Source organism: Molothrus ater, chromosome 18, assembly GCF_012460135.2.
Source record: "Molothrus ater isolate BHLD 08-10-18 breed brown headed cowbird chromosome 18, BPBGC_Mater_1.1, whole genome shotgun sequence".
In the NCBI taxonomy this organism is placed as follows: domain Eukaryota; kingdom Metazoa; phylum Chordata; class Aves; order Passeriformes; family Icteridae; genus Molothrus; species Molothrus ater.
The window spans coordinates 13,048,207-13,072,964 of NC_050495.2; the positions used below are offsets into that span (position 1 = coordinate 13,048,207).

At 53.3% G+C, this 24,758-nt stretch overlaps 1 protein-coding gene across 4 annotated transcripts in view; it reads left to right on the top strand.

Moving 5' to 3' along the window:
• Positions 1-24,758, top strand: part of OSBP2 (oxysterol binding protein 2) — a 102,121-nt gene that overhangs the window by 12,143 nt on the left and 65,220 nt on the right. For all 4 annotated transcript variants that reach the window (XM_036393209.2, XM_036393210.2, XM_036393211.2 and 1 more), the window contains one exon: positions 14,022-14,230. In XM_036393209.2, the coding sequence (XP_036249102.1) occupies positions 14,022-14,230 (209 nt within the window). The remainder of the gene's footprint in view (positions 1-14,021; positions 14,231-24,758) is intronic.

A 24,758-nucleotide genomic window follows, 5' to 3' on the forward strand; every position in this document is an offset into this window, starting at 1 on the left:
GGGCTCTGTTCTTCTGCACTCAGCTGGCCTCTTCCTTCTCTCTTGGGACACTTCCCATGTCCTCCCTTGTGTGCTTTGGGTCTCTTTGGTGGAGTCCTTCCAGCTGCTGAACCTGCCAGGGTGAGACCCCCAGGGCTGAGGGTCCTGCTGGAGAGACAGGCCATGAGCCACTGCCTGGAGTCATTCATGGGTGCAGAGAGTGGCTTCTATGCCGAGATTGGCCTTTTATCTGTGTAAAAATTTGTATAAATAGGTGCTCTTCACCACGTGGGAGTTTAAAACTGGAGAGCAGCATTCATCTCCCTGCTCTTGGCTGGAGAAGATAAAAAGCTCTGGAAAAGCCCTGGATTGTTGGATTGCTTGTGGTGCTGGCTGCACTTGTGGTGTTTGTTTGTTGTCTCACACCTCACTGGGAGCGTGGATCGCTGCACAGATCCTGCTGGCACCCATGGCACATGGCTCTGCTCCTCCTGTTTTCCTGCACTGGCCAAGCACCCAGCCTGTGTGTGCTGCCTCTGCTCCCCTCCTCGGGTGGGTTTTGTCCTCTTCAGCAGCCAGAGCCCTGCATTCTGTCCCAGCAGTCTGGTTTGCAGTGTGGAGAGGCAGGGGAGGAGGTGTTCTGTGGAAGGGAGCATTGCATGCAGCTCCTACGGAAATGAAAGATGCTGAGGGCTAAAAATAAACCATTCCCAGCCCTGTCCCTGTGACAGGAACTGCTGGACACGAGCTCTCAGGGATGGAGGCTTTAATGTCCTCTGTGAAGCACCAGGGCCTGGGCTGCAGGGGGATTTTGGGATCTGCTGGCACAATCCTGCTGCTTCCCAGGAGCCTGAGCAGCTGAGGGGGTTGTGGAGCTGTCTGGCCAAGCAATGTGTAAACTTGGTGTTTTTCTCATGAAAAAATAACAGCTAAAGAGGCTCCAAAAGAGCTGGAGAGGGAGTTCAGACAAGGACCTGGAGTGACAGGGCAAGGGAAATGGTTTAAAGCTGGAAGAGAGTGGATTTAGATTGGATATTAAAAGGAATTGTTCCTTGTGAGGTGGGCAGGCCCTGGCACAGGTGCCCAGAGCAGCTGTGGCTGCCCCTGGATCCCTGGCAGTGCCCAAGGCTGGGACTTGGAGCAGCCTGGGACAGTGGAAGGTGACCCTGTCCATGGCAGGGGTGGCACTGGACAGGCTTTAATGTCCCTTCCAACCCATTCCATGATTCTGTGGATTGCTTGTTTGCCTTTGTGTGTACAACAGGAGCCCTTGGCTTCCCAGAGTGGCTGCTGGAATGGGAAGGAGTGACTTTGGATGAAGTGCTGGTGCTGCTTTTGTGGATGTGAACCTTTCCTTCCCCTGAGCAGAGGGGTGGGATGGCAGATGGATGTTGTGGTGGCTGTGAAGGTGTCCTGTGCAGGGAGATGATGGCCTGGCTTGGCTGCAGCCAGAGCAGCACAGGGGTGAGAGTGAAGGGCAGGATTCAGATTGTGCTGAAACAACTGAAATGTTTCTGCATTAAAACCTCTGAGCATTTATTGCCCCACACAACTTGTCTTGCAACACAATGCACTGAAATAACACTGAGAGTCTGGTCTGAGCAGTTGGGAAATTAGCTGAAAGCTGCAACTCATCCTTGTCTACGTGTGAGAGCTGTCCCTTGTGAAGGTCAGTGACTTTGCCTTCCCTCTTGGCTGTTCCTGGTAACCCACAGTCAATATCTGGAGGGTTTTTGCAGAAAATGTTCAGCCCTGAAGACAGAGCATGTCTTGGATTAGAGATTTATGGAATGGTTTAATTGGAAGGGAGTTGAAATAGCATCTTGTCCACCCCTGCCATGGCAGGGACAGCTCCCACTGTCCCAGGTGCTCCCAGCCCCAATGTCCAGCCTGGCCTTGGGCACTGCCAGGGATCCAGGGGCAGCCCCAGCTGCTCTGGGCACCTGTGCCAGGGCCTGCCCACCCTGCCAGGGAACAATTCCCAATTCCCAATATCCCATCCATCCCTGCCCTCTGGCAGTGGGAGCCATTCCCTGTGTCCTGGCACTGAGACTGTGCAGGAGGATGTTGGGTCTCACAGTGAAGCAGCTGGGATGTGCCAGGCCTGTCCCCAAACTGTTGGCCAAGGTCACTTGGGCACCTGCAGGATTTGATCCAATAAACACCCTCAGCCCCAGTCATGGCCCAGTAAGTGGTTAACTCTTGATTTCTGTTTTAAATAAAGCTCTTGGCATCTCCAGCATCTGGAATACCAGCTGCCAACATTTTTTATTTTATGGGTGGTGTTGTAAGGGATGGGAAAGGTCTTGCACTGTGCCACACTGCCCCTTGCACTCACACTGCTGACAGGGCTTGCTGTGCTGCTTGCATTCCCCTCTGTTTCCTCAGTTCTTACAGGAAACCTGCTCTTCCCAGGATTGCTGACCTCCACACTCCTCAGGAGCGTGTCCTTCAAGGATCAGCTGATGCTTTCCTGGGTACTGGAGGTCATGGAGGCACCTTGTATGCAGTAGTCAAGTTCATTCTCCCTCCTCCTGCTCTCAAGCAGTGATTTCCTGGAAGCAGGCAGCTGCCTCCACTGCCCACTGCTCCCAGAAGCAGCATATGCTGATTGTGGAGCTGAGCATGGATTTATCACAGAATAAACTTGGGGGTGGTCACAGGAGGCTGCAGAAGTTGCTGCTGTTGGGTGTTTGCCTTGGGCAGAGGCAGCTGTGTGTCGTGCTCAGGGAGAAGATGGAACTGAAGGAGCCTCTCTCCATGTCTGCACTGGACACACACCTGGAAGCTGCCTCCACATAAACCTGTAGCAAAGTGGTTGTTGAATTGAGGATTTCATAGTCAAGGGCTGAGAAACAACAGTTCAGCTTTTAAATATGAAGTTTTATCTTTCTTCTCATGACTTAAAATAGAGGAAAATAGATATTTATGCAACCATGTGGGCTTTGCATCCAGATATCTCTCCTCAAGGAATATTTCATCCAGAAGGAGATTCTGCATCTAGATGTCTATCCCTAAGAAATGTCTCATCCACACAGAGATCCTGAGCTAGAATTGAGTGTTGTTTGAAAGCTGGCAAGAAGTCAGGAGTGTGATGATTTTAGAGTGATGTTTGGGGTCACAGACTGTATCTCATGTGCTGTCTCTGAGGGAGATTTATTGGGTACTGAAAACATTAACATTGACAGTAACTTGCAGAAAAGAGAGATGCTTGTAGCATGGAAAAATTCTTGGAAGTGAGCTTTTCTACCCACCCTCAATCTCTGAAAGATGGGATAAGTCTTGTGCTTGAAGCAAATACATCCCTAAAGTCTGTAGTCTGGAAAACCAGGATTTTTTAACCAGTCTGAATATTGTAAATGAGATAGGAATTGATGGGATAGGAATAAAAGTTGGGTTTTAATGTTGACTCTGTGTGCCCTGTGTGCTATTATGTCCTTGGCTGTGGTGGTGAGAAAACATAAACATGATTTGACTGTGGCTGATCTTTATGCTGATCATTTAACACAATTCCCAAGGGCTGAAGCACCAGTACAAACTTGAAAGCAGAGGCTGTAATGAGAAAAATGACTGCTTGAGGCTCTCATCTGCTGCAGTGCATTTGTTTCTTGTCTAGTAAAGAGCATTTGTCAAATGAACTTGTGCATGGTCATTCCTTTTTTGTTCTTGCTTAAAAATGAACCACCAAGCTCGTGAGTCAGGCCTGGCCAGGTCTTGGATTATCCTGCTAGCTGTGGAGGTGATGAGACCTTCCATGACTGATGTGATACCACTGATGTGATAAAGTCAGCAGCACCTGAAAGTCCTGATGGGATTTTCTGTCTCTGGATCTTTGGCATTTTAGTTTGAAAACTAAAGAAAACAAGAAACTGGGGTGACTGGGGTGCTTCCTCTGGCGTTTTTGGAAGCTACATGTCCAGAGCCTGGCTCCCTACAGCCATTCCCAGCTCCATGCCCAGAGCCTGGCTCCCACAGCCATTCCCAGCTCCCCACAGCCATTCCCAGCCCCATGCTTGGATCCTGGCTCCTGCACCATTCCCAGCTCCATGCCCAGAGCTGGTTCTCCACAGCCATTCCCAGCTCCATGCCCAGAGCCTGGTTCCCCACAGCCATTCCCAGCTCCATGCTTGGATCCTGGCTCCTGCACCATTCCCAGCTACATGCTTGGATCCATGCTTGGCTCCTGCTCCATTCCCAGCCCCATGCTTGGATCCTGGCTCCCTACAGCCATTCCCAGCTCCATGCTTGGATCCTGGCTCCCTACAGCCATTCCCAGCTCCATGCTTGGATCCTGGCTCCTGCACCATTCCCAGCTCCATGCTCAGAGCCTGGTTCTCCACAGCCATTCCCAGCTCCCTGCCCAGAGCCTGGTTCTCCACAGCCATTCCCAGCTCCCCACAGCCATTCCCAGCCCCATGCTTGGATCCTGGCTCCCTACAGCCATTCCCAGCTCCATGCCCAGAGCCTGGCTCCATGCAGCCATTCCCAGCTCCCCACAGCCATTCCCAGCTCCCCACAGCCATTCCCAGCTCCATGCTTGGATCCTGGCTCCTGCACCATTCCCAGCTCCATGCTTGGATCCTGGCTCTAGGAGCCATTCCCAGCTCCATGCTTGGATCCTGGCTCCTGCACCATTCCCAGCTCCATGCCCAGAGCCTGGTTCTCCACAGCCATTCCCAGCTCCATGCTTGGATCCTGGCTCCCTACAGCCATTCCCAGCTCCATGCCCAGGGCCTGGCTCCCACAGCCATTCCCAGCCCCATGCTTGGATCCTGGCTCTGCTCCATTCCCAGCTCCCTGCCCAGAGCCTGGCTCTGCAGCCGTGCTCAGGGGCTTTGCTGAAGCTGCTGAGCTGGTGGTTTGGTTTCTGGGCTGTGAGGGACACCAGTGTCCCTGTGCTGGGTCAGCTGCAGGCCAGCTGCCACCAAGGACACGCTCTTAGAGCCTTTCCTTCTGGTCATGTCCTGAGATACTTTTCCCACGCCGAGTTCCTTTCATTCTCTTCTGCAGGAAGGGAAGGAGTGAGAGCTCTTTTTGGGGAGCTGCAGCAGCATTGGGTGGGAGCAGGGCTGGGGTCTCACCAGCTCAGGGAGCTGCCTGTGCCCTGCAGAGCTGGGGGATGGTGGAGCAGGTGAAGCCCCAAACCAGTGTCTCCAGGAGCTTCCTGGGTGCCCGTGTTTGCAGGGCTGATATCCTTATCAGCCAGGGCCACACCAGCCTCTCCAGAGGTGCAGAGGAGATAGCACAGTGTGCTGGGAGGAGTGGGAGTGCTTCCTAGTAATTCTTTTAACATTAGTTTTATCTTTTTTGTTTATTTGTTGGTTTTTTGGGGGTTTGTTTTGTTTTGTTTTGTTTTCATAAGAGCTCCAACACAAACTCTCTTTGCCAACCGTATCTGCTGACCTGCACTATGGCTTAGTTTATCTCCTGGCCACTGCTGAGATGAACTGAGATATCCTGGTAGAAAACTTGCAGCATGCACTGAGGCAGAAATGTGGAATAAAAGGCAATCCCAGAGGTGTGCAGCAGGATGGGCTGACTTCAGAGTATCTTTGTGTTTGGGGTGGGAGTCTTGTCAGTGGGAGTGCTGCAGAAACAGCATTGAGGAACAAGGGGAAGGGAACTGTGTTTTTTGCTGTGATTCTGGTTTTGCCAGGGAAAGCATTTTGAGGTCTGAGTGCATTTTTGCAGGTTTTACACAGGTTTTCAGGAAATGAGCCCCTGTGCTTGGCACCCAGCTTGGATGTGTTGTACATTGGGAGGAGCTTGCTCTGGGCTCCTCAGCCAGCAGCTCAACCTCAATTTTATTTAGGAAAAGAGGTGAGGGGTAGCCTGGGTGTTGTTTGCAGAGCCCTTTCAGCTTGGCTGTGGTGGTTTTCCTGCCCTGAGCACGTTCTTACACCCGTGCACTTCCCCAGCAGGGAGGGTTCTCATGGAACTCTCTCACATCGGGGAGGTTTCCGAGTAGGAAGTGCTGGCGTTGGCAAAGTGTCCCATCCTCGTGGGATGGAACCTTCCTGGCAGGCAGTGCCAGGTCCTGCACTGTGGCTCTGAGGGAATTTGTCTGACAAATTGCCTGTCCTGAGCTCCTCTGGAGTTTTTTTCCCCTCTCTGAAACACAGGAAGACAAAGGTTGTTTGTGAATGATCTGGAGCAGAAGGATCTTCCAGGCTCCTCCTTGTCCCTTTGCTGGGGTGGGTATTGCAGCCAAATAAAGGTGGAGAAAGGAATGAGAATTCCAGATTGCTGTGCTTATTGCTTGCTTACAGAAGAGCTGTATGGCCACATCTAAATCCTTGCCTGGGTGGTGTTGCTGAAGCTCTTTGGTGTTGGGCTCTTTGGTCCCAGTGTGGGCAGGGATTTGTCCTGGAAACCAGCTTGGGAAGCTGCAGGATAGGTTGTGGGGGATATTCCTGTGGTCTGTGGAGGTGGTGAGTGCCTGAGCTGCAGACATCCCTCTGGCTGGTGAGGGTTGCAGGATTGCAGGCAGGGTTGCAGCCAGGATTGCAGGCAGGGTTGCAGGCAGGGTTGCAGCCAGGGTTGCAGCCAGGGTTGCAGGCAGGGTTGCAGGCTTTCCCTCAGCCCTGATCATTCCCAATCCGTGCCCATCCTGACTGCAGCCACTTGAAGATTAGCTGGCCTTTAAATAGACCTAAAATCGTGTGTTTTTACAGCAATCTCAGCCCAACACTTGCCATGTGCTTGTTTGGGGTTGGTTTGTGCTTCCTTGGTCTTGGGGAAGGCAAAAAGAGGAAGCAAAGGGAATATCTGAGTGTTTGTCACATGGAACTTGTGGTTTGTGAGAGCCCTGCTGAACCAGCTGTGGTGTGCTCAACTCACTGGGAAAATACCTCTGGAGCCACAGGCCTGCATCCCCTTGGGTATTTGAGTTCTGGGATTGGGTTGACATCAACTCCCTTTTTCCTTGAACCCAGAGAGAGTAATAACCCCAAGAGGTTTGGTTTCAATGTTCCATGCCCTGACTTCAGGCATATGAGCTCAAATTCAAGTGCTTTTTGGGATTTCTCATGCCTAAAAGGGAAGCAGAGATTTCACTGGCTTTATACCCCCCAAAACTGAACTAATGGGAAATCTCAGTTTATTGGGAAATGTGCCTTGGAGCACTTGTGCAGGGGGGCTCGTTGTGTCTGATATTTCAAGGCTGGAGTGTGGGGTGGGGGTGACAGGGAATTCAAACACCAGATGTGAGCATGGGTGCTCTGGAAGTGGCAGCTGAGCCATGAGGGAGCTGTTGTTGACGCTGGGAGGGGGTGGTGGCACAAGAGCCTTTTGTTGGCAGTGAGCAATGGGCAGTGCAGCTCCTGTCCCTGTGCCCTGGGGGAATGCTGTGAGGAATGGGAGAGCTCAGCCTAACCCAGGTGGCCGTGGAAGGCTCTGAATTCTCATGGAAATCCTTGTGCTGCATCCTGTGGGAAGGGGAGCTGTGCTGCTCAGGCACAGCAGGGACTCAGGGCTGTGGCATCCCTTGTGCTGCCCCCCACTCTTGGGAAGGAAATAAAATACTGTCCCAGCTACTGAATTGTCCCATTCTGCCTGGTTTGTTCCCTGTCCTTGATTTCTCTCCTTCCCTCTGCCTGCAGCAGTCCTTGCACCTGACTCCAAAGGGCATTTCCCACTTGGCCATGGGTATAAATATTCCTCTATGGCTGCAGAGCCCTTAATGTTACAATATTTTTTCCAGTATGATGAAGAAATGAATTTTACCAACTGGTTTCTACTCAATCCATAAAATAAACAGTAGAAAAGGCAGGTCTTAATCTCTGAGTCTGGAGAGGGCAGTGGTGTAAGAAGCAGTGAGGGTGTCACAGATTGAGTGAATGGAACTTTAAATATCATCTTGTTCCACCCCCTGTGCTGGGCAGGGACACCTTCCACTGTCCCAGGCTGCTCCAAGCCCCATCCAGCCTTGGGCACTGCCAGGGATCCAGGGGCAGCCCCAGCTGCTCTGGGCACCCTGTGCCAGGGCCTGCCCACCCTCACAGGAGAGAACTTCTCCCCAATATCCCATCTAATCCTGCCCCTATCCATGGGAAGTCATTCCCTTTGTCTGTCTGAGCCCTTGTCTGAAGCCCCTCTCTGTCTGTTCTGTGAAGCTGTTGGGTTTGTGCTGTGGTTTGTGCTGTTTGTTGCTCCTGGCTGTCTTGGATTGGGTTTTGGGTGTGATCTGCAGCAGTTCAGGAGCCTGGATTTGTGATTCTGTTGAGATCTGGCAGCCAGAAGTGTTTCTGAGCTCCAAATGCAGCGTGGTGGTGGAGCTCACTGGGAAAGTCCCTTGATGTGTCCATGTGCCAGCTCCAGGGATGAACCTGGGATTGCTGTCCAGCTCCATCCCACGTGGTAGTGACAAATGTTGCTGTGGTGTCTCTGTACCTCTCAACCAGAGACTCAAAACCCACCCCAAAACCAAACAATTTCACTCTCTTCCCTGAGACTTTGTGCCTTTTCCTTTTCAAACTCTGCAGATGTTTCTTATTTTCTCATTGAGTGCTGCCTGAGGGAAGGGGAGCTGGGAGCATCCCTGCTGCTGGGAGCATCCCTGCTGCTGGGAGCATCCCTGCTGCTGGGAGCATCCCTGCTGGCTCTGCCCCTGTGCTGTCCCACCCAGCTGAAGGGTGGGACCTGCAAGAACCTGTCTGGTTGTGCAGGGCAGGCTGTTGATGGATCTACACTCCCCCCTCAAACTTGGACAGCAAAACTTCCTTGGAAAACAAATAATTATGTAAGGCAAGGAAAACCCGCCAAGACTGTGCAGAAACAGCAGGAGATTTTTCTGTAAATGCTGTTTAAATTAGGAAATACTTACTGGGTGAGCAGTGTCCAGGGAGCTCAGTGGTGCCCTGCACACGGACTGGAGTGGCTGCTGGTGCCTCCTGCTTGTTCCAGAGCTCCCAGCAGGTCCCTGTTGGAACACTTGGTGCTGCTTTCCCAAGAGAGGGCTGGGTCAGAGGCTGCTCATGAGCTGTTCTGGCTCCTCCTGAGCTGTGCTGGCTCCTGGGTAACACTGGGGTGAAGTCCTGGAGTGTGTGGTCCGGGGGTTCAGATGCAGCCTCTGAACCCCTCAGTGCCCAGAGTTCACTGGTTGTGGTGTAAGGGCAGGGAATGAAAGCCCAGGGAGAAGGAGACACTGGGATAAGGAAGACAAAACCTCTTTTAGGAGTCTCTCCTGCTCACCTTGTGCTTCTCTGAGCCTGTCCTGGGGAGAGGGCTGAGTGTGAGCCTGACCTACATTTACAGCAGGAAACAGTGATGAGATGGGAATTCAGTGTTTGGGATCCTATGGACAGGCTGGGGGAGCTGGGGGTGCTCACCTGGAGAGGAGAAGGCTCCAGGGACACCTCAGAGCCCCTGGCAGGGCCTGAAGGGGCTCCAGGAGAGCTGCAGAGGGACTGGGGACAAGGGATGGAGGGACAGGACACAGGGAATGGCTTCCCACTGCCAGAGGGCAGGGATGGATGGGATACTGGGAATCAGGAATTGTTCCCTGGCAGGGTGGGCAGGCCCTGGCACAGGTGCCCAGAGCAGCTGGGGCTGCCCCTGGATCCCTGGCAGTGCCCAAGGCCAGGCTGGACATTGGGGCTGGGAGCAGCCTGGGACAGTGGGAGGTGTCCCTGCCATGGCAGAGGTGGCACTGGATGGGCTTTAAGGTCCCTTCCAACCCAAACCATTCCAGGATTCTGTGATGTAGAATCAGGTGTGCTGATTTCTGAGGCTTACAGCAAAGCAGTGGTTTTGAGATGATCAGGAAAATCTGCAGGACGAGAGTGGGAACATATTTCAGGATATAACTTCGAGTGTATTTGGATTTCCCTGTGGAGGTGCCTTAGAACATGGGTGATACTGGAGACTGGCCTTGCCAGCTTTGAAGGGGACCCTCAGCTCAGTGTTTGTGTAGCTCCCTCCTGGGTTTCAGGTGGATAATCCAGTTTGGAGACCTTTCCCTCACTACCCTGAGTGTTTCTGGCCCCCTCATGATGCTGGATGCTTCCAGCCAGGACAGAATGTCACAATGTCACCTGTCCCTCCAGGTGTCACTCCTACCCTGCTTGGCTGAACTGGGGCAGCTGTTGGGCTTCCAGGGTTGCAGGAATGCTCTGGTCCCAGGGCTGGGCTGCTGGGAGCTCCCTGAGGATGCTCAGGGTGGAGTTCTGCTGTGCCTGGGACATGGGGATGGTCTCATTTCCCTGCTGGGTTCCTCTGCCTGATGCTGTTGGAGCTGTCAGACAAGAAGTTGAGTTTTAGGAGGGACAAGGCTACCCAGAATGGTGCAGAGCCTTGTTGCTAGAAAGAAAATTCTTAAGAGAAATTCCACAGGCATCCCTTGTACTTGTTAAGTGCTGGGAGCAGAGTGTGAGCTTGTCTTGTTCATTCCTTGCTGTGTCCTGTTAGCTTCCAGCAGAGCCACACAGTTTTAATTACAGATCCTGTGTAACCAGCATCTTCCCAGCATCCAGAGCTCAACCTTTGGCTGTTGGGATATCACCAAAACCACAGCTGTGGAGCTGACAGGCAAAAACCATTTCATTATCTCCTTTTTCACCTTCTTCTCTTTGCTCTGTAGATAAACCTGTCCTGTGAGCCCTTGCAGGGGAGATTTGTTGTTTAAATCCAGGGAGATTTGGTACAGTTGTTAAAAATTGGGAGCATCTTTCTCTTGCACAGCCCTGGCATGCTGAGCAGCCTCCTGGAGCTCAAGTGTCCCTTCAGAAGTAGGAAGCAGGTCTTTAAATTATAATTTGCTGCTCTTTTATGGCACTGCAGTGTGTAGCTGCTGTAGAATCCAAGTCACTGAAAATCAGACTCCAGGAGTTTTAGACTGAAGCCCTTTTAAGGAACTGATGCTGCAAATTGTCTTGTCAAACTCTCTGTGTTTAGATTTGTGGTGTTAAGGAGCTGAAGCAGCTTCTTCAGTCAAAAAAAGGGAGAAATGCTATAAATAATATTTTAAAAAGAAAATCTTTCAAGATTTTTGCAAAACCTGTCATTGTGAGTGGCTGTGATACAAGAGCTATGCTGGGCTGGTGAGTGGGGTGGGTGATGGAGATGCCAGAATTTTCACCAGTCTGAAATTCCTATTATTCTGTTGAAATAAAAAAGGAAAATATATATTCAGAGCAGCAGCATGTGCTGGCTTGGACAAAATCCACGTGGGAATTGGGGCCTGTGCATCCAGAGGAGGTTGGACAGCTGAGATGGGGTCTTGCTGGCATCGTGGTAAAAGATAACACTGGTTTTAGAGTAAGGAATCTCCTCTCTGATGATCTTAGCACATCCACAACAGCACTGGTGTTGCCACAAGCCTGATTTTGGGGTAAGCCATGACATCTGTCCGTGGTTCCTGCCCTGCTCTGTCTGGAGCTGGGTGCCTGGGCTGGGCACGGTTGCCTTGGGCTGATCCTCTCAAGGCTTCCATGGAGCGTGTCCTGGTGCTTTGGGATCCTGCTGCTGGCAGAAGTGACATATTGATGTTGATATGATGATGTTTGCCATCCCCTGGCTGGGTGGGTGGCTGCTTTAGTTCTCCCTGTGGTATTTTGGGATATTTTTTCTCTCTGCTGTGTCCTGGCCAGGACTCTCCGAGGCTGTCATTCCCCCCAGCCTCCCATGCACAGCTCTAATTCTGGCGCTCCGAGGGCGAATCCCGGCGCTTTTTGCTCCCTCGCAGAGCTAAAAAATCCCAGAGGTTCGGCTGCCTCCACCTCTGGGTGCTCCGTGCCCAGGTTTAACCCCCAGCCAGGTGCTCTGCAAACGCGGCGCTCCCGGTGCTGGGGAAGGGCAGAGCCGGGATCTGCGGGGTCGGGTTACACCAGAGCCCGGTGCCAGCCGTGAATGAGCGGATCCAGCAGACCACGAGGGCTCTGAAGGGCACCTCTGCTCCTTTCCCCGGCTCTGGACACAGGAGGTTGGCTCCAGGCTGGGTCAGGTGCCTGCCTCGTGTGTGGGTGCTGATTGATAGGAATTGATTTCCCATGCAGATGGGCACGGGAGGGGAGCTGGGACAGCAACGTCGCCGTTTCCTTGGGTGGGAGAGCGAGGCTCTGAATGTCTGCAGCTGATTTAGTGCAGTCACCTTGGGGACCTTTGCTTTGTGGAGGAGAGAAGATGATTTTAGCAGCTCTCTGAAGGTGGGAAGGAATCCCTCCTGGGAACACAGTACGTGCTGCAGCGTGAAGGGATGACTTAGGAATGAAATTGGGGCTTGATTCCTTTGGGGCCAACTTACCCCCCGCAAAAAGTGTAACCACACTGTGCACTGGCTCTGAACTTGCCCTGTGGTGCTGAGAGACACAAACTGTAAGTCTTAGGGAGGCACCAAGAGGATTTCATGTCCTCATGTCAGGCTTGCATATGCCCCTGGCATAAATCTGTCCCACAAAGCAGTGTCAGGGCTGAGCAGGTGAGAGATGTCCTTGAGATGTTTGGGGGTTTGGAGATTTTGAGTTCCTGGTCAGGCAGAGTGGCCTCCTCTGTGTAACAAGCAGCCTCAGGAATCAGGTTGGCAGTGGGTATCCCTGGGCTGCTGCCCATTCTTCCCTGGCAGGGCCCATATCTCTGTCCTGTAGTGAACTTGATCACCAACACTTTCTGAGAGCAGCTCTAGGCTGTGGCTCTAAAGCCTCCCTGCTCTGATGTTCTTGTGGAATTACAGAGTCACTGAGGTGGGAAAAACCCTCTGAGATCATTGAGGTCAACCATTAACCTGCCACTGGCAAGGCTACCATGTCCCCAGGTGCCACATCCACCTGACTGTTCAATCCCTTCAGGGATGGGGACTCCAACCCTGCCTGGGCAGCTGTGCCAGTGCCTGACCACCCTTTCCATGAAGGAATTATCCCAAAGTCCACCCTGCCCCAGCCTGAGGCCGTTCCCTCTGCTCCTGTCCCTGTTCCCTGGAGCACAGCCCGACCCCCCGGCTGTCCCCTCCTGGCAGGAGCTGTGCAGAGCCACAAGGGCCCCCTGAGGCTCCTTTGCTCCAGGCTGAGCCCCTGCCCAGCTCCCTCAGCCTCTCTGGGGCTCCAGCCCCTTCCCAGCTCCGTTCCCTGGCCTGGCCACGCTCCAGCCCCTCCAGGTCTCTCCTGTCAGGAGGGTCCCAGAGCTGCCCCAGCACTGGAGGTGCCCCAGCAGTGCCAGCTCAGGGCACGGGCACTGCCCTGCTCCTGCTGCCACCCCAGGGCTGGGACATATGAGGTCTGAGCACACTTGGACAAAAAACAATGATGGAAGGGAGAGGGTATAAAGAGCCACGCAGTGCTGGATTCTGGAGGTGGGACAGCTGGGAGAAGAGAGAAAAGCAGCAGTGGAAATGAGATGAGAAAGCCAGTGTTGTGTAGTTGGAACTTTGCTTTTAGAGCAGCCAGAAACAGTGGACATGGTGGGATGTGAATGTGTAAGGAATGATGGGGTGTTGCTCCTCCAAGGGAAAAGGGAACAAGTTGTGTCTTAACACCTCAGCCTGTGCTTGTTTCTCTGAGGGCCTTTTTATCAGATGCTGTGAAGATCCCCTGATGCAGGGAATAATGATGCATGAAGCTCCATGATACCAGAAGGCTAATTAATTACTTCATTATACTATATTTATACTACAAGTATATTACACTGACAAGAACTATCACTAACTAACTAACTAGAATACCTGTGGCTCTCTGCCTGAGAATCCCAACACACACATGTGCATCCAATTGATCAATGAATCCAAAACACCATCACCAGAATCCAATCAAGCAATCACCTCGGGTAAACAATCTCCAGAACACATTCCACATGGGCACAAACACAGGAGCAGCAAATGAGATTTTGTTTTGATCATTCTTTTCTCTGCTTCTCTCAGGAGAATCCTGAGAAAGCTAAATCTCTGTTCATAGGGCATGTGAATACCACACGTTTTCCAGCTTTAGTGGATTGCATGTGAGTGCTGCTAGCTTGGGATATCTCCACAGGTCTGTGCTGTGCAGCCATGCCTTGGAGGTGCTTTGGGGTCAGGTACAGCAGCACTGACCCTTCCTTGTCCCTCTGTTCCCGTGCAGGACACAGGCAGAGATGGCCCACACGTGCCGGGGCACCATCAACCTGTCCACAGCCCACATCGACACGGAGGACTCGTGCAACATCGTGCTGTCCAACGGGGGCAGGACCTACCACCTGAAGGCCAACTCAGAGGTGGAGAGGCAGCGCTGGGTCACGGCCCTGGAGCTGGCCAAGGCCAAGGCCATCCGCATGCGGAACAACCAGTCAGGTATGGGCATTTCACCGGTCAGGAACGGGCATTTCACCGGTCAAGTACGGGCATTTCACCAGTCAGGAACGGGGATTTCACCGGTCAGGAACGGGGATTTCACCGATCAGGAACGGGGATTTCACCGATCAGGAACGGGGATTTCACCGGTCAGGAACGGGGATTTCACCAGTCAGGAACAGGGATTTAACCAGTCAGGAACGGGGATTTCACCGGTCAGGAATGGGCATTTAACCAGTCAGGAATGGGGATTTAACCAGTCAGGAACGGGGATTTCACCAGTCAGGAACGGGGATTTCACCAGTCAGGAACAGGGATTTAACCAGTCAGGAACGGGGATTTCATCAGTCAGGAACGGGGATTTCACCAGTCAGGAACGGGGATTTAACCGGTCAGGAATGGGGATTTCACCAGGCAGGAACGAGAGTTTAACTGGTCAGGAACGAGGGTTTAACCGGTCAGGTATGGGTGTTTAACTGGTCAGGTAGGGGCAGCCTGAGCCCTCCAGCTCTGTGGGATTGACAGGGGTAGGACAGTGGGGACAGATGGAGACCAGAGATCTCTGGGGCCAGGTCAGGAACTTGGGGTTCATTGCAAAGGGCCAAGTGCAGGGCCCTGCTGGGAGCTGCCAGGCACAGCTCAGAGCAGGACTGAGAGAAGTAAAGGGAGTGGGAAAGAGAGAGCAGGCAAGAGTTTGGTAAAGAGAAAATGAGAGTGAGGAAGAGTAAAGAAGATGAGAGAGCAAAGTTCCTGTTACAGTACCATAAATTTTCTTCTGTGCTGAATATTCTAATTCTCACTAACCAATCTAGTACAAGATACAAATCCTACAGCATTTCCATACAGCCTATAAGAATCATTACATTACCATACTGTGTTACATTTTAAACTCTAAAATCTCCTCTTTGGGCCCCTTCTGCCAAGCTGTAGGGTCTGCTCTGACCCTTGGGCCTGTCTGCAAGCAGAGGGTGTTGTTCCATCAAAATGGGATCACCTTCAGCTGGCCACACCATTGTTTTCCAGTTGTTCAGTAACTGAGGGATCTCAAAGCTTGCTTTCATTTCAATCTCACTTATAGTTTCCACATTCTCAAAATCTTTTGCCAGGCAATCATATTTATAAGGCTTTCCAGTTTCATCTTCCCCAGCACAGCTCCTGCTGCTCTACTCAGCTCACACAGCTCTTGTGGGCTGGTTAAATGGTGCAGAACCCACCCAGGGAGAGTTTCATGCACAGCTGGAGGTTGCTGATGGTCTCCCAGGGACACAAAGGGTTGGACACAGCCCTGCTGCACCTCATCTCAGCTGCCTGGGCAGCTCTGAGCAGGTCTTTAGAGCCGTGGGAATGGCTGGGAGCTGTGGAGAGCCAGTAACAATGAGCTAATGATGCTGCTTCTGGAAGGCAGAGTGAGGTGTCTTTCTCCTGGAGACTTTGTGCTGGGAATGCTGGCAATGCTGTGCTCAGAGGGCTGAGCACCCCAGGGTGGTGTTGCACAGCTTGGGGAGGTTTGGTGGATGAGTGACACAGGTATTTAGTTGAGCTGTTCCTGTGTGCATCTCTGCTTCTGCCCCTTTGTTGTGGTGTTTATTGGAGCAGGTTTGGGACAGTTACACTTTCTAAAGCTGTCAGGGCCCTGTGCCTGGTGCACAGCTCCTCCCCAGGGTGACATTGTTCTGCTCTGTAATGGGTCAGTTAGGCTTGGCAAACAGAATGTTTTAGAAATATTTCAATGATTCTATTAGTCTGTATTTCAATGTCTGTAACTCTTCTGGGATTAACATTGGGTTTTCTTCTACAAGCAAGCATAGCTTCAGGCTGCAGTAAACAAACTTCAGAAATGGAAAAGAGAATGCTCCAGGGAGACCTTAAAGCACCTTCCAGTGCCTAAAGGAGCTCCAAGAGAGATGGAGAGGGACTTGGGACAGAAGGGACAGTGCCAGGACAAGGGGAAATGGCTGCCAGTGGCAGAGGGCAGGGATGGATGGGATCTTGGGAATTAGGAATTGTTCCCTGGCAGGGTGGGCAGGCCCTGGCACAGGATGCCCAGAGAAGCTGGGGCTGCCCCTGGATCCCTGGCAGTGCCCAAGGCCAGGCTGGACATTGGGGCTGGGAGCAGCCTGGGACAGTGGGAGGTGTCCCTGCCATGGCAGGGAGGTTGGAGTACGTGATATTTAAAGTCCCAACCCAAACCATTCTGTGGTTTTAAGTGCTGTGAACTTTCTGTCCCTTAAAATTCCAGCTCTGGAATATTCAAATACTGACAGGGAGCCCAGCTGATCCAGGAGAAGGGGGAAGCTTCTGGGCACACTTGTTTAGGGTGGGACAATGTGATGGTCCTGGCTGCACTGAGGTGGCTCTGGGGGCTGTCAAGCCCTTCAGCTGGGTGGATGTGTGGGAAAGGATCTCCTGGAGAGGAGGGTGTGTGGGAAAGGATCTCCTGGAGAGGAGGGTGTGTGGGAAAGGATCTCCTGGAGAGGTGGGTGTGTGGGAAAGGATCTCCTGGAGAGGTGGATGTGTGGGAAAGGATCTCCTGGAGAGGTGGGGAGTGGGAAAGGATCTCCTGGAGAGGTGGGGGTGGGAAAGGATGTCCTGGAGGGGTGAGGGTGGGAAAGGATCTCCTGGAGGGGTGGTGGGTGTGGGAAAGGATCTCCTGGAGGGGTGGTGGGTGTGTGGGAAAGGATCTCCTGGAGAGGAGGGTGTGTGGGAAAGGATCTCCTGGAGAGGAGGGTGTGTGGGAAAGGATCTCCTGGAGGGGTGGTGGGTGTTTTTTACCTTTCCTTTGGGACTGTGGGGCTGTGGCAGTGCTGGGTCAGGGTGGAGCAGTCCCAGGGCTGTCAGCCACGCTGCCTCCTGAGTCAGGCACAGCTATTTTGGTTTGTGTCTGCCCATAAAAATAGCAAATGCAGAGGCTGGCTGTGCTGGGGCTGAGGCCCTGCTGAGCTCTGGGCTGAGGGCAGTGCTGTGGATGGGGCTGTGCTGCCCCAGGCTCTGCTGACTCAGCTGTGATCCAGGCCACAGAGCTGATGGAACAGAAAATCCACAGCAGACTCCTGCTTTTCCAGACTTTCCTGATCTCATCAAGGGGATAAGACACTCTGTAAATGGGTGCTGAATTCTGAGCGCATCAGTGAATTACTTTATGCTGTAATGTTCACCTGGCTGATGGTTTGTGCCAATTAGAGAGATTTTAATTATAGTAAAGAGTTACTGTGGGTTTGTCTTGAATCATAATAAAATTCCTGATGTTGTGTCCCTGTGAGCACTGGGGTGGATGTTTACAAGTAAAGGGAGGAGGTTCTGGATTTGCTGTAGAAGTCCCCAGTCCTTCAAGATTGCTCATGTGCAGAATTGTCTGAGTTGCCTCCTGAGGGATCCCCAAAACCTGGTGTTCCCCAAGGGCTGCTCTGCAGAGCCCAGCTGGGCTCCAGTGAGTGCAAAGGATGGTGAGCAGCTGAAGGGATTTGTGCCCTCAAGGAGGAGCATCCATGGCTCTGGGAGGCCAGAAGGTGGGGAGAGGGTGGCAGAGGGGACAGGTAGGGTGGGCAGAGGAGCAGGTTTGTGTCTGGTGCTGTCTGGCTTCTGGGAAGGGACACAAAAACATCCTTGTGGCCATCTGTGCTCGTGGGCACTGCCTGCTGCCCTGCCTGCTTCAGAGGCCATGGCCTCACCACCCTGCCAGGGAACAATTCCTGATTCCCAGTATCCCATCCATCCCTGCCCTCTGGCAGTGGGAGCCATTCCCTGTGTCCTGTCCTCCATCCCTTGTCCCCAGTCCCTCTCCAGCTCTCCTGGAGCCCCTTTAGGCCCTGCAAGGGGCTCTGAGGTGTCCCTGGAGCCTTTTCCTCTCCAGGTGAGCACCCCCAGCTCTCCCAGCCTGGCTCCAGAGCAGAGGGGCTCCAGCCCTCAGAGCAGCTCCATGGATTCCTCTGGACTCTCTCCAGCAGCTCCAGGTCCCTCCTGTGCTGGGCCCAGGGCTGGGGCAGCTCTGCAGGTGGGGCAGAGGAGCAGAATCCCCCCTCCCCTGCTGCCCATGCTGGGGGCTCAGCCCAGGGCTGAGGGGGTGTCAGGGTTGGGGCAGGTGCAGCCCTCACCCAGCACCCCCCAAAGTCCTTGTCCCCAGGGCTGCTCTCCAGGAGTTCCCCTCCCAGTCTGTGCTCACAGCTGGGATTGCCCTGACCCGGGTGCAGGACCTGGCACCTGGACTTGCTGAACCTTGTGAGGTTCTCCTGGGCCCTCTCCAGCTTCCCACCCCTCTGGATGTCCCCATCCTTCTGTTGTGTCAGCTGCACTGCTCAGGCTTGAATCACCCCCAGACCTGCTGGAGCCTGGGCTGGGATTCCATTCACTGTTTCTGCAGGATTCAGTGATCCCTCAGTGCTGCCAGGGTGTTTGAGCTTTGATGGGAAATTTGATGGGTAGGAGGACTGGCAAATTGCTGCCCACATTTTCATTGCTGGGTCCCCATTTTGGGGTGGATGAAAGGGTCTTTCCCCCAGGAGTTCTCCTGAGTTGAACAGCTGTGGAAGTGTTTTTAACTCTGTTTTTTACTTGGTTGCTGGCTGGAGCTGTGCACCCACAGGAGCCATTTCACAGGACTGCTTTTCATGTCTGTTTTTAACTGCAAAACCTGTCCCCACACCAAGTATGGCATGGGAGACTTTGCTGTTCTGTGCAAGGGGGAGCTCTGGTTTCCCCTCTGCCCACTGTGGAATCAGGAGTATTTTGGTAACAAGCTGTGACCTGGGACATTGGTACAGGGAGATGTGACTTGAGCTCCCTGTCCTCATCCTGCTGCCCAGGGAGAGAGACCTGCCCAGGGAGAGAGACCTGCCCAGGGAGAGGAACCTGCCCAGGGAGAGAAACCGGCCCAGGGAAAGAAACCTGCCCAGGGATGAACCTGCCCAGGGATGAACCTGCCCAGGGATGAACCTGCCCAGGGAGAGAAACCTGCCCAGGGATGAACCTGCCCAGGGAGAGAAACCTGCTCAGGGATGAACCTGCCCAGGGATGAACCTGCCCAGGGAGAGAAACCTGCTCAGGGAGAGAAACCTGCTCAGGGAGAGAAACCTGCCCAGGGATGGACCTGCCCAGGGATGGACCTGCCCAGGGATGAACCTGCCCAGGGAGAGAGACCTGCCCAGGGAGAGGAACCTGCCCAGGGAGAGAAACCTGCCCAGGGAGAGAAACCTGCCCAGGGAGAGAAACCTGCCCAGGGATGAACCTGCCCAGGGAGAGAAACCTGCCCAGGGAGAGAAACCTGCCCAGGGATGAACCTGCCCAGGGATGAACCTGCTCAGGGAAAGAAACCTGCCCAGGGATGAACCTGCCCAGGGAAAGAAACCTGCTCAGGGAGAGAAACCTGCCCAGGGATGGACCTGCCCAGGGATGGACCTGCCCAGGGATGGACCTGCCCAGGGATGGACCTGCCCAGGGATGAACCTGCCCAGGGAGAGAGACCTGCTCAGGGAGAGAGACCTGCCCAGGGAGAGAAACCTGCCCAGGGAGAGAAACCTGCCCAGGGATGAACCTGCTCAGGGAGAGAGACCTGCCCAGGGAGAGAGACCTGCCCAGGGATGGACCTGCCCAGGGAGAGAAACCTGCCCAGGGATGGACCTGCCCAGGGATGGACCTGCCCAGGGAGAGAGACCTGCCCAGGGATGAACCTGCCCAGGGAGAGAGACCTGCCCAGGGATGAACCTGCCCAGGGATTAGTGGCAGAAAGTGAGAGTGGAGCTGAGCTTAGCTCTGTCCTCACTTACCACATGTGCTTAATTCCTCTAAAACACATGTAGAGTGTGACAGGAGGACAGAACAGTCCCAAACCAAGCTCTGCTCAGCCAAATGTGGCATTCCTGCTTCTAGGTGGGATTGCAAAGTGCTGGTAAAGTTGTAGTGAACTCGATTTGTCCTCATTCATCACCTGCTTTTATCAGTACTGGCTGTGGCCCTGTGCTGTTACCTGGCCTGAAAATCAGATTTCTGCGTTCACCCTCTGTGTTTGGTGACTGTGGCTGGTGGATTTTCTTTAAACAAATACAAAAACAGATATAAAACTATCCTTTGTTTTTAGAGCAGTATCATGACATCCAGGAATTTGATGAGTGCTGAATATATGATTTTTTCTTGGCTCTGTAATAAGGGAAAAGTGTGCAAGGGAAGAGTAGAATTCTGTTCCTGGTATTTTAAACACTAGGAAAACTCCCCAAAATAGACTTGGGCTGCTGGGAGAGGGAGTTGGTGACTCCTTTTGGGTCCCTGCTCGGGGATCCCCGGCAGCAGAGAGGGTGAAAGCTGTGTGTGATTCCAGTGATCACCTGATGAGGAGCAGATTCTGGGCTGACAGAAAGGGATTTTGGTGTTCATGGTGCTGAAATTCAGGAGATCCCTGGACAGGTCAGTGCTGGTGTCTGTGCAAGAACAACTCACCTGCCAGCCACTCTCAGAGGTGTCTGATTCCTTTGGCTGAGGCTGGAGTCAGTGCAGAAAAGCTGGGAATTGATAATCAGAGTGGAAAAGAAGGAATGCAGGCTTGCTCTGTGTGCTGCTGGCATCTCTTCCCTGGAGATGCCCTGCCAGTGACTCACAGGGTTTTCAGCAGAACTTGAAAAGAAAACCCAAACAACCAAACAGGCACAAGATTAACCAGAGAAATAAAATCTCCTCTGACAAGGGAAGGAGGATGATGGAATGGAAAGTAAATTTTTCATCTGGGAAAAGGACAGCTGAAGGTGCTACATGGATGATGGTCAATGGTCAGGAAATGTGCTGGAGCCCCAGGAGAGGCTGAGGGAGCTGGGAAGGGGCTCAGCCTGGAGCAAAGGAGCCTCAGGGGGCCCTTGTGGCTCTGCACAGCTCCTGCCAGGAGGGGACAGCCGGGGGGTCGGGCTGTGCTCCAGGGAACAGGGACAGGAGCAGAGGGAACGGCCTCAGGCTGGGCCAGGGCAGGGAATATTGGAAAAATTTCTTCCTGGAAAGGGTTTCCAGGCCTGGCACAGCTGCCCAGGGCAGTGCTGGAGTCCCTGTCCCTGCAGGGATTTAGCAGCTGTGTGGATGTGGCACCTGGGGACAGGGATCAGTGGTGCCCTTGGTAGTGCTGGATTAATGGTTAGAGTTGATCTTAAAGGTCTTTTCCAACTTTAACAATTCTGTGACTGTCTGAGTTTAGGAAAAGTTAGGGACAAATGCTTAAGGAAAAGGAGGAAATTATCAGCTCATAGGTTTAAATGGAGCAGGAATAATTAATATTTTGTACAACATCCAATTAAATGGTGGCATTTGCTGCTGGGAGCCAGAAAATCCAGGGAGACCAAACAGATTTGGGCACAATTTCATCCCTTGGGGTACAGGCTGTAACTGGCTGTGTATGGAATGTGACCTGAGGGCTCCTTGTGCAGCACAGCTCTGACAGGGAAGGATCAATGCCCAGAGGAACCAGAGCCTGTGCCCTGTCCCAGTATCCTGTTTCCAAAATACCAATTGCAGTTTGCTTGCTGGTGAAAAGATGGAATTTCCTGGGGTTTTAGGCTGACCTTGTGTGACCATCCTGGGGAGGATTCACTTTGAAGCCAACACCCTGTGGTGTGGGTCAGTGGTCTGGGATAGTGGAGGTTGATTACTTGGGTTACTTGGTTATCCTTCCTGCCTTAATCCATTGTTTTCTTCTTGAGAAACAGGGTGGGATTGCTTCTGGGGGCTCTCTGTGGGCTGCAGGAGGGTGGGAGCTCTAAGCAGAGAGGAGAAAGAGTGGAAGAGGGCTGGCAATGGCCTCTGCTCTGGTCCTGGGGTGAATTCCTGTTGCAGGAGAGTGGAAAGGGACAGTCCCTCTCTGGAGAGGGGCACTGGAGCTGTGGGGATCCCACTGCAGGGCTGGGGTGCAGTTGGGTGGGTGGAAGCCAAGGGGCAGCTCAGGCCAGCAGGGAGTTCCCCTTCAGTGTCCCAGATCCAGCCTTTATGGCAGCATTAAAAAACAGCCATAGTTAATTATTCCTCAGCTTTCCCTTTAATCACTCCACTGATAATGTCACTTGAGTTGCTCTACTAATTTTGGCTGTTTTTTTGTCCTTTTTCCAAGGCAGGGGTTTGTTTGCAAAAGCCATTTTGAGTTGGGCCTGTGACACTGCAAAGCATCTGGCACCTTCCCTTTCCCATTCCATGAATTATCCCCTTGTTGCTCCCCCTGGCCTCCCAGAAGCTCCTGGCCAGGTGGCCTTGGCTTGTGGCTCTGCTGGGGTTGTGGCAGGACGGGACAATTCCTGTCATTGTTGTCCCAGCTCATGTCTGGCTGTAACAGCCCAGCCATTCCCAGCTCTTTGGACAGCAGCATTCCCTTTTCCCCTCCTCCCTGTGAGTTTCCCCATCACTGTGAGCTGTTTTCCCTGTTCTGCAGTTCCCTGGCTGTCACCTTGCTCTTCTAATTGTCTTTTTATCCTTGGAGTCTGGATTTTCCCAGGACAGCCAGCTGTTGTTAACTATGCCAGGAGCTGCTGCTGTGGGAAATAGAACTGACAGTGCTGCTGATGGACTTGTTTGCTTGGATTTCCCATTCCTAATGATTCCTGTCTCCTCTCAGTGCCTTCAGCTCTGGCTCCCCAGTCTCCTGATGGATTGGGGTGGGTTGGTCCATCTCAGCCACCCCAGGGAGCTGCAGCCAGCACTTCAGCTCCTCCTGCCACAGCCACAGGGATGCTGGAGGGCAGGAAGGGTTTGCAGAGGGATCTGACCAGGCTGGATCCATGGGAAACTGTGCCAGGGAGAGGGGACTTTGTCCAAAGGCCTGGAGTGACAGGTTAGGTGGGGCCCTGGGAAGGAATTGTTCCCTGTAAGTGTGCTGAGGCCCTGGCACAGGGTGCCCAGAGAAACTGGCTGTTCCTGGATCCCTGGCAGCGTCCAAGGCCAGGCTGGATGGAACTTGGAGCAGCCTGGGATAGTGAAAGGTGTCCCTACCCATGGTAGGGGTTGGAAGTGGATGAGCTTTAAGGTCCCTTCCCACCCCAAACCAGTGAAGGGTTCTCTTACCTACACAGCCTCCAACTGCTCCCTTCTCCTGGCTGCTGCCTGGTGCTGCAAACACGAGGAGGGTGGGAGGAATCTTTGGATTTTTCTATTTCACAAGCCAGGAACCACTTCCCTCCCCTCCCTCCCCCACCTTGTTATTTTTCTAATCTGTTTTTAATTCTCTTGCTGCTGTTTTCCCCTCCACTTGCATGTGGGGATGCAGCAGCCCCAGGACTGAGCTCCCCTCCTGGCTGTGCTGCTGCTCTCCCTGATGCCAGGTACCACAGCACATTCACTGCTGCTGTTGTGCAGATGTAATCCATGATAATCACTGCCAGCCAAGGAACCCAGAAAACAGTACTTACATAACAGCAGGAATTAAACATTCCAGCAGGGGCTCAGAGCAGCCAGCACTATTTAGGCCATTCCTGCTGCTCCTGCCTCATCCTCCAGAGTGAGTGCAGAGCTGTGGCTGCTCCTCAGCTCTGCCTGGTGTCCATGGTCAGTGGAAGCTCTGCCTGCCCATGGCAGGGTCTGGAACAAGATGAGCTTTAAGATCCTTTCCAACCTAAACTATTCCATGATTCTATGACAGGACACAGGGAATGGCTCCCACTGCCAGAGGGCAGGGATGGATGGGATATGGGGCAGGAATTGTTCCCTGGCAGGGTGGCCAGGCCCTGGCACAGGGTGCTCAGAGCAGCTGGGGCTGCCCCAAGGCCAGGCTGGACACTGGGGCTGGGAGCACCTGGGACAGTGGGAGGTGTCCCTGCCATGGCAGGGGTGGCACTGGGTGGGCTTTAATGTCCCCTTCCACCCAAATATTCTGGGATTCTTTAATTCAGGAGTGGGATGGGAATTGATGTCACAGCTCCTGCTGCTCCAGTGCTGCTCTTACCCCTGCCAAGGGCAGAGACACATCCCCCCTGCCTCCCCTGCCCTGTGCCACTGCCCAGGAACCCTGGTGCTCCCTCCTCTGGGCAGTCACCCCGTCCTTTCCCACTCTTGGCAGCCTCTGGGAATGTCCATGGGCTCCTGCAATCCCTCAGCAGGGCTGGCACTCAGCTGAGTGTGGCGAGCCAGGCCCTGGGGCAGTTTCTCAGTGGAGTTTTTTGGGCTCCTGTGTTTTCAGCATTCCAGGTGAGGCTGCAGCAGTAACCCCCTGGAAATAAGCACAGGAACGTGACAGAGCAGAGCAGCGCTGGGGGGAGGCTCTGGGAAGGGCTGGCACAGCAGGAGCAGAGCTGGGGTGGGCAGGAGGCTCCGTGCCCACGCCAGAGCTGGGAAAACGCTCCTGCCGGAGGAGGGGGTGGGATGTGCAGCACGAGGATTCTGGGGGAGGTTTACATTGGATACTGGGGAAAATTCCTTCAGGAAAAGGCTGCTCAGGCTTTGGAATGGGCTGCCCAGATGGTGGAGTCCCCATTCCTGGGGGGATTTAGCAGCAGTGGGGATGTGGCACTTGGGTGTGGGGGTGGCCTTGGCAGTGCTGGGGACAGCTGGACTCGAGGGCCTCAGAGGGATTTTCCAACTT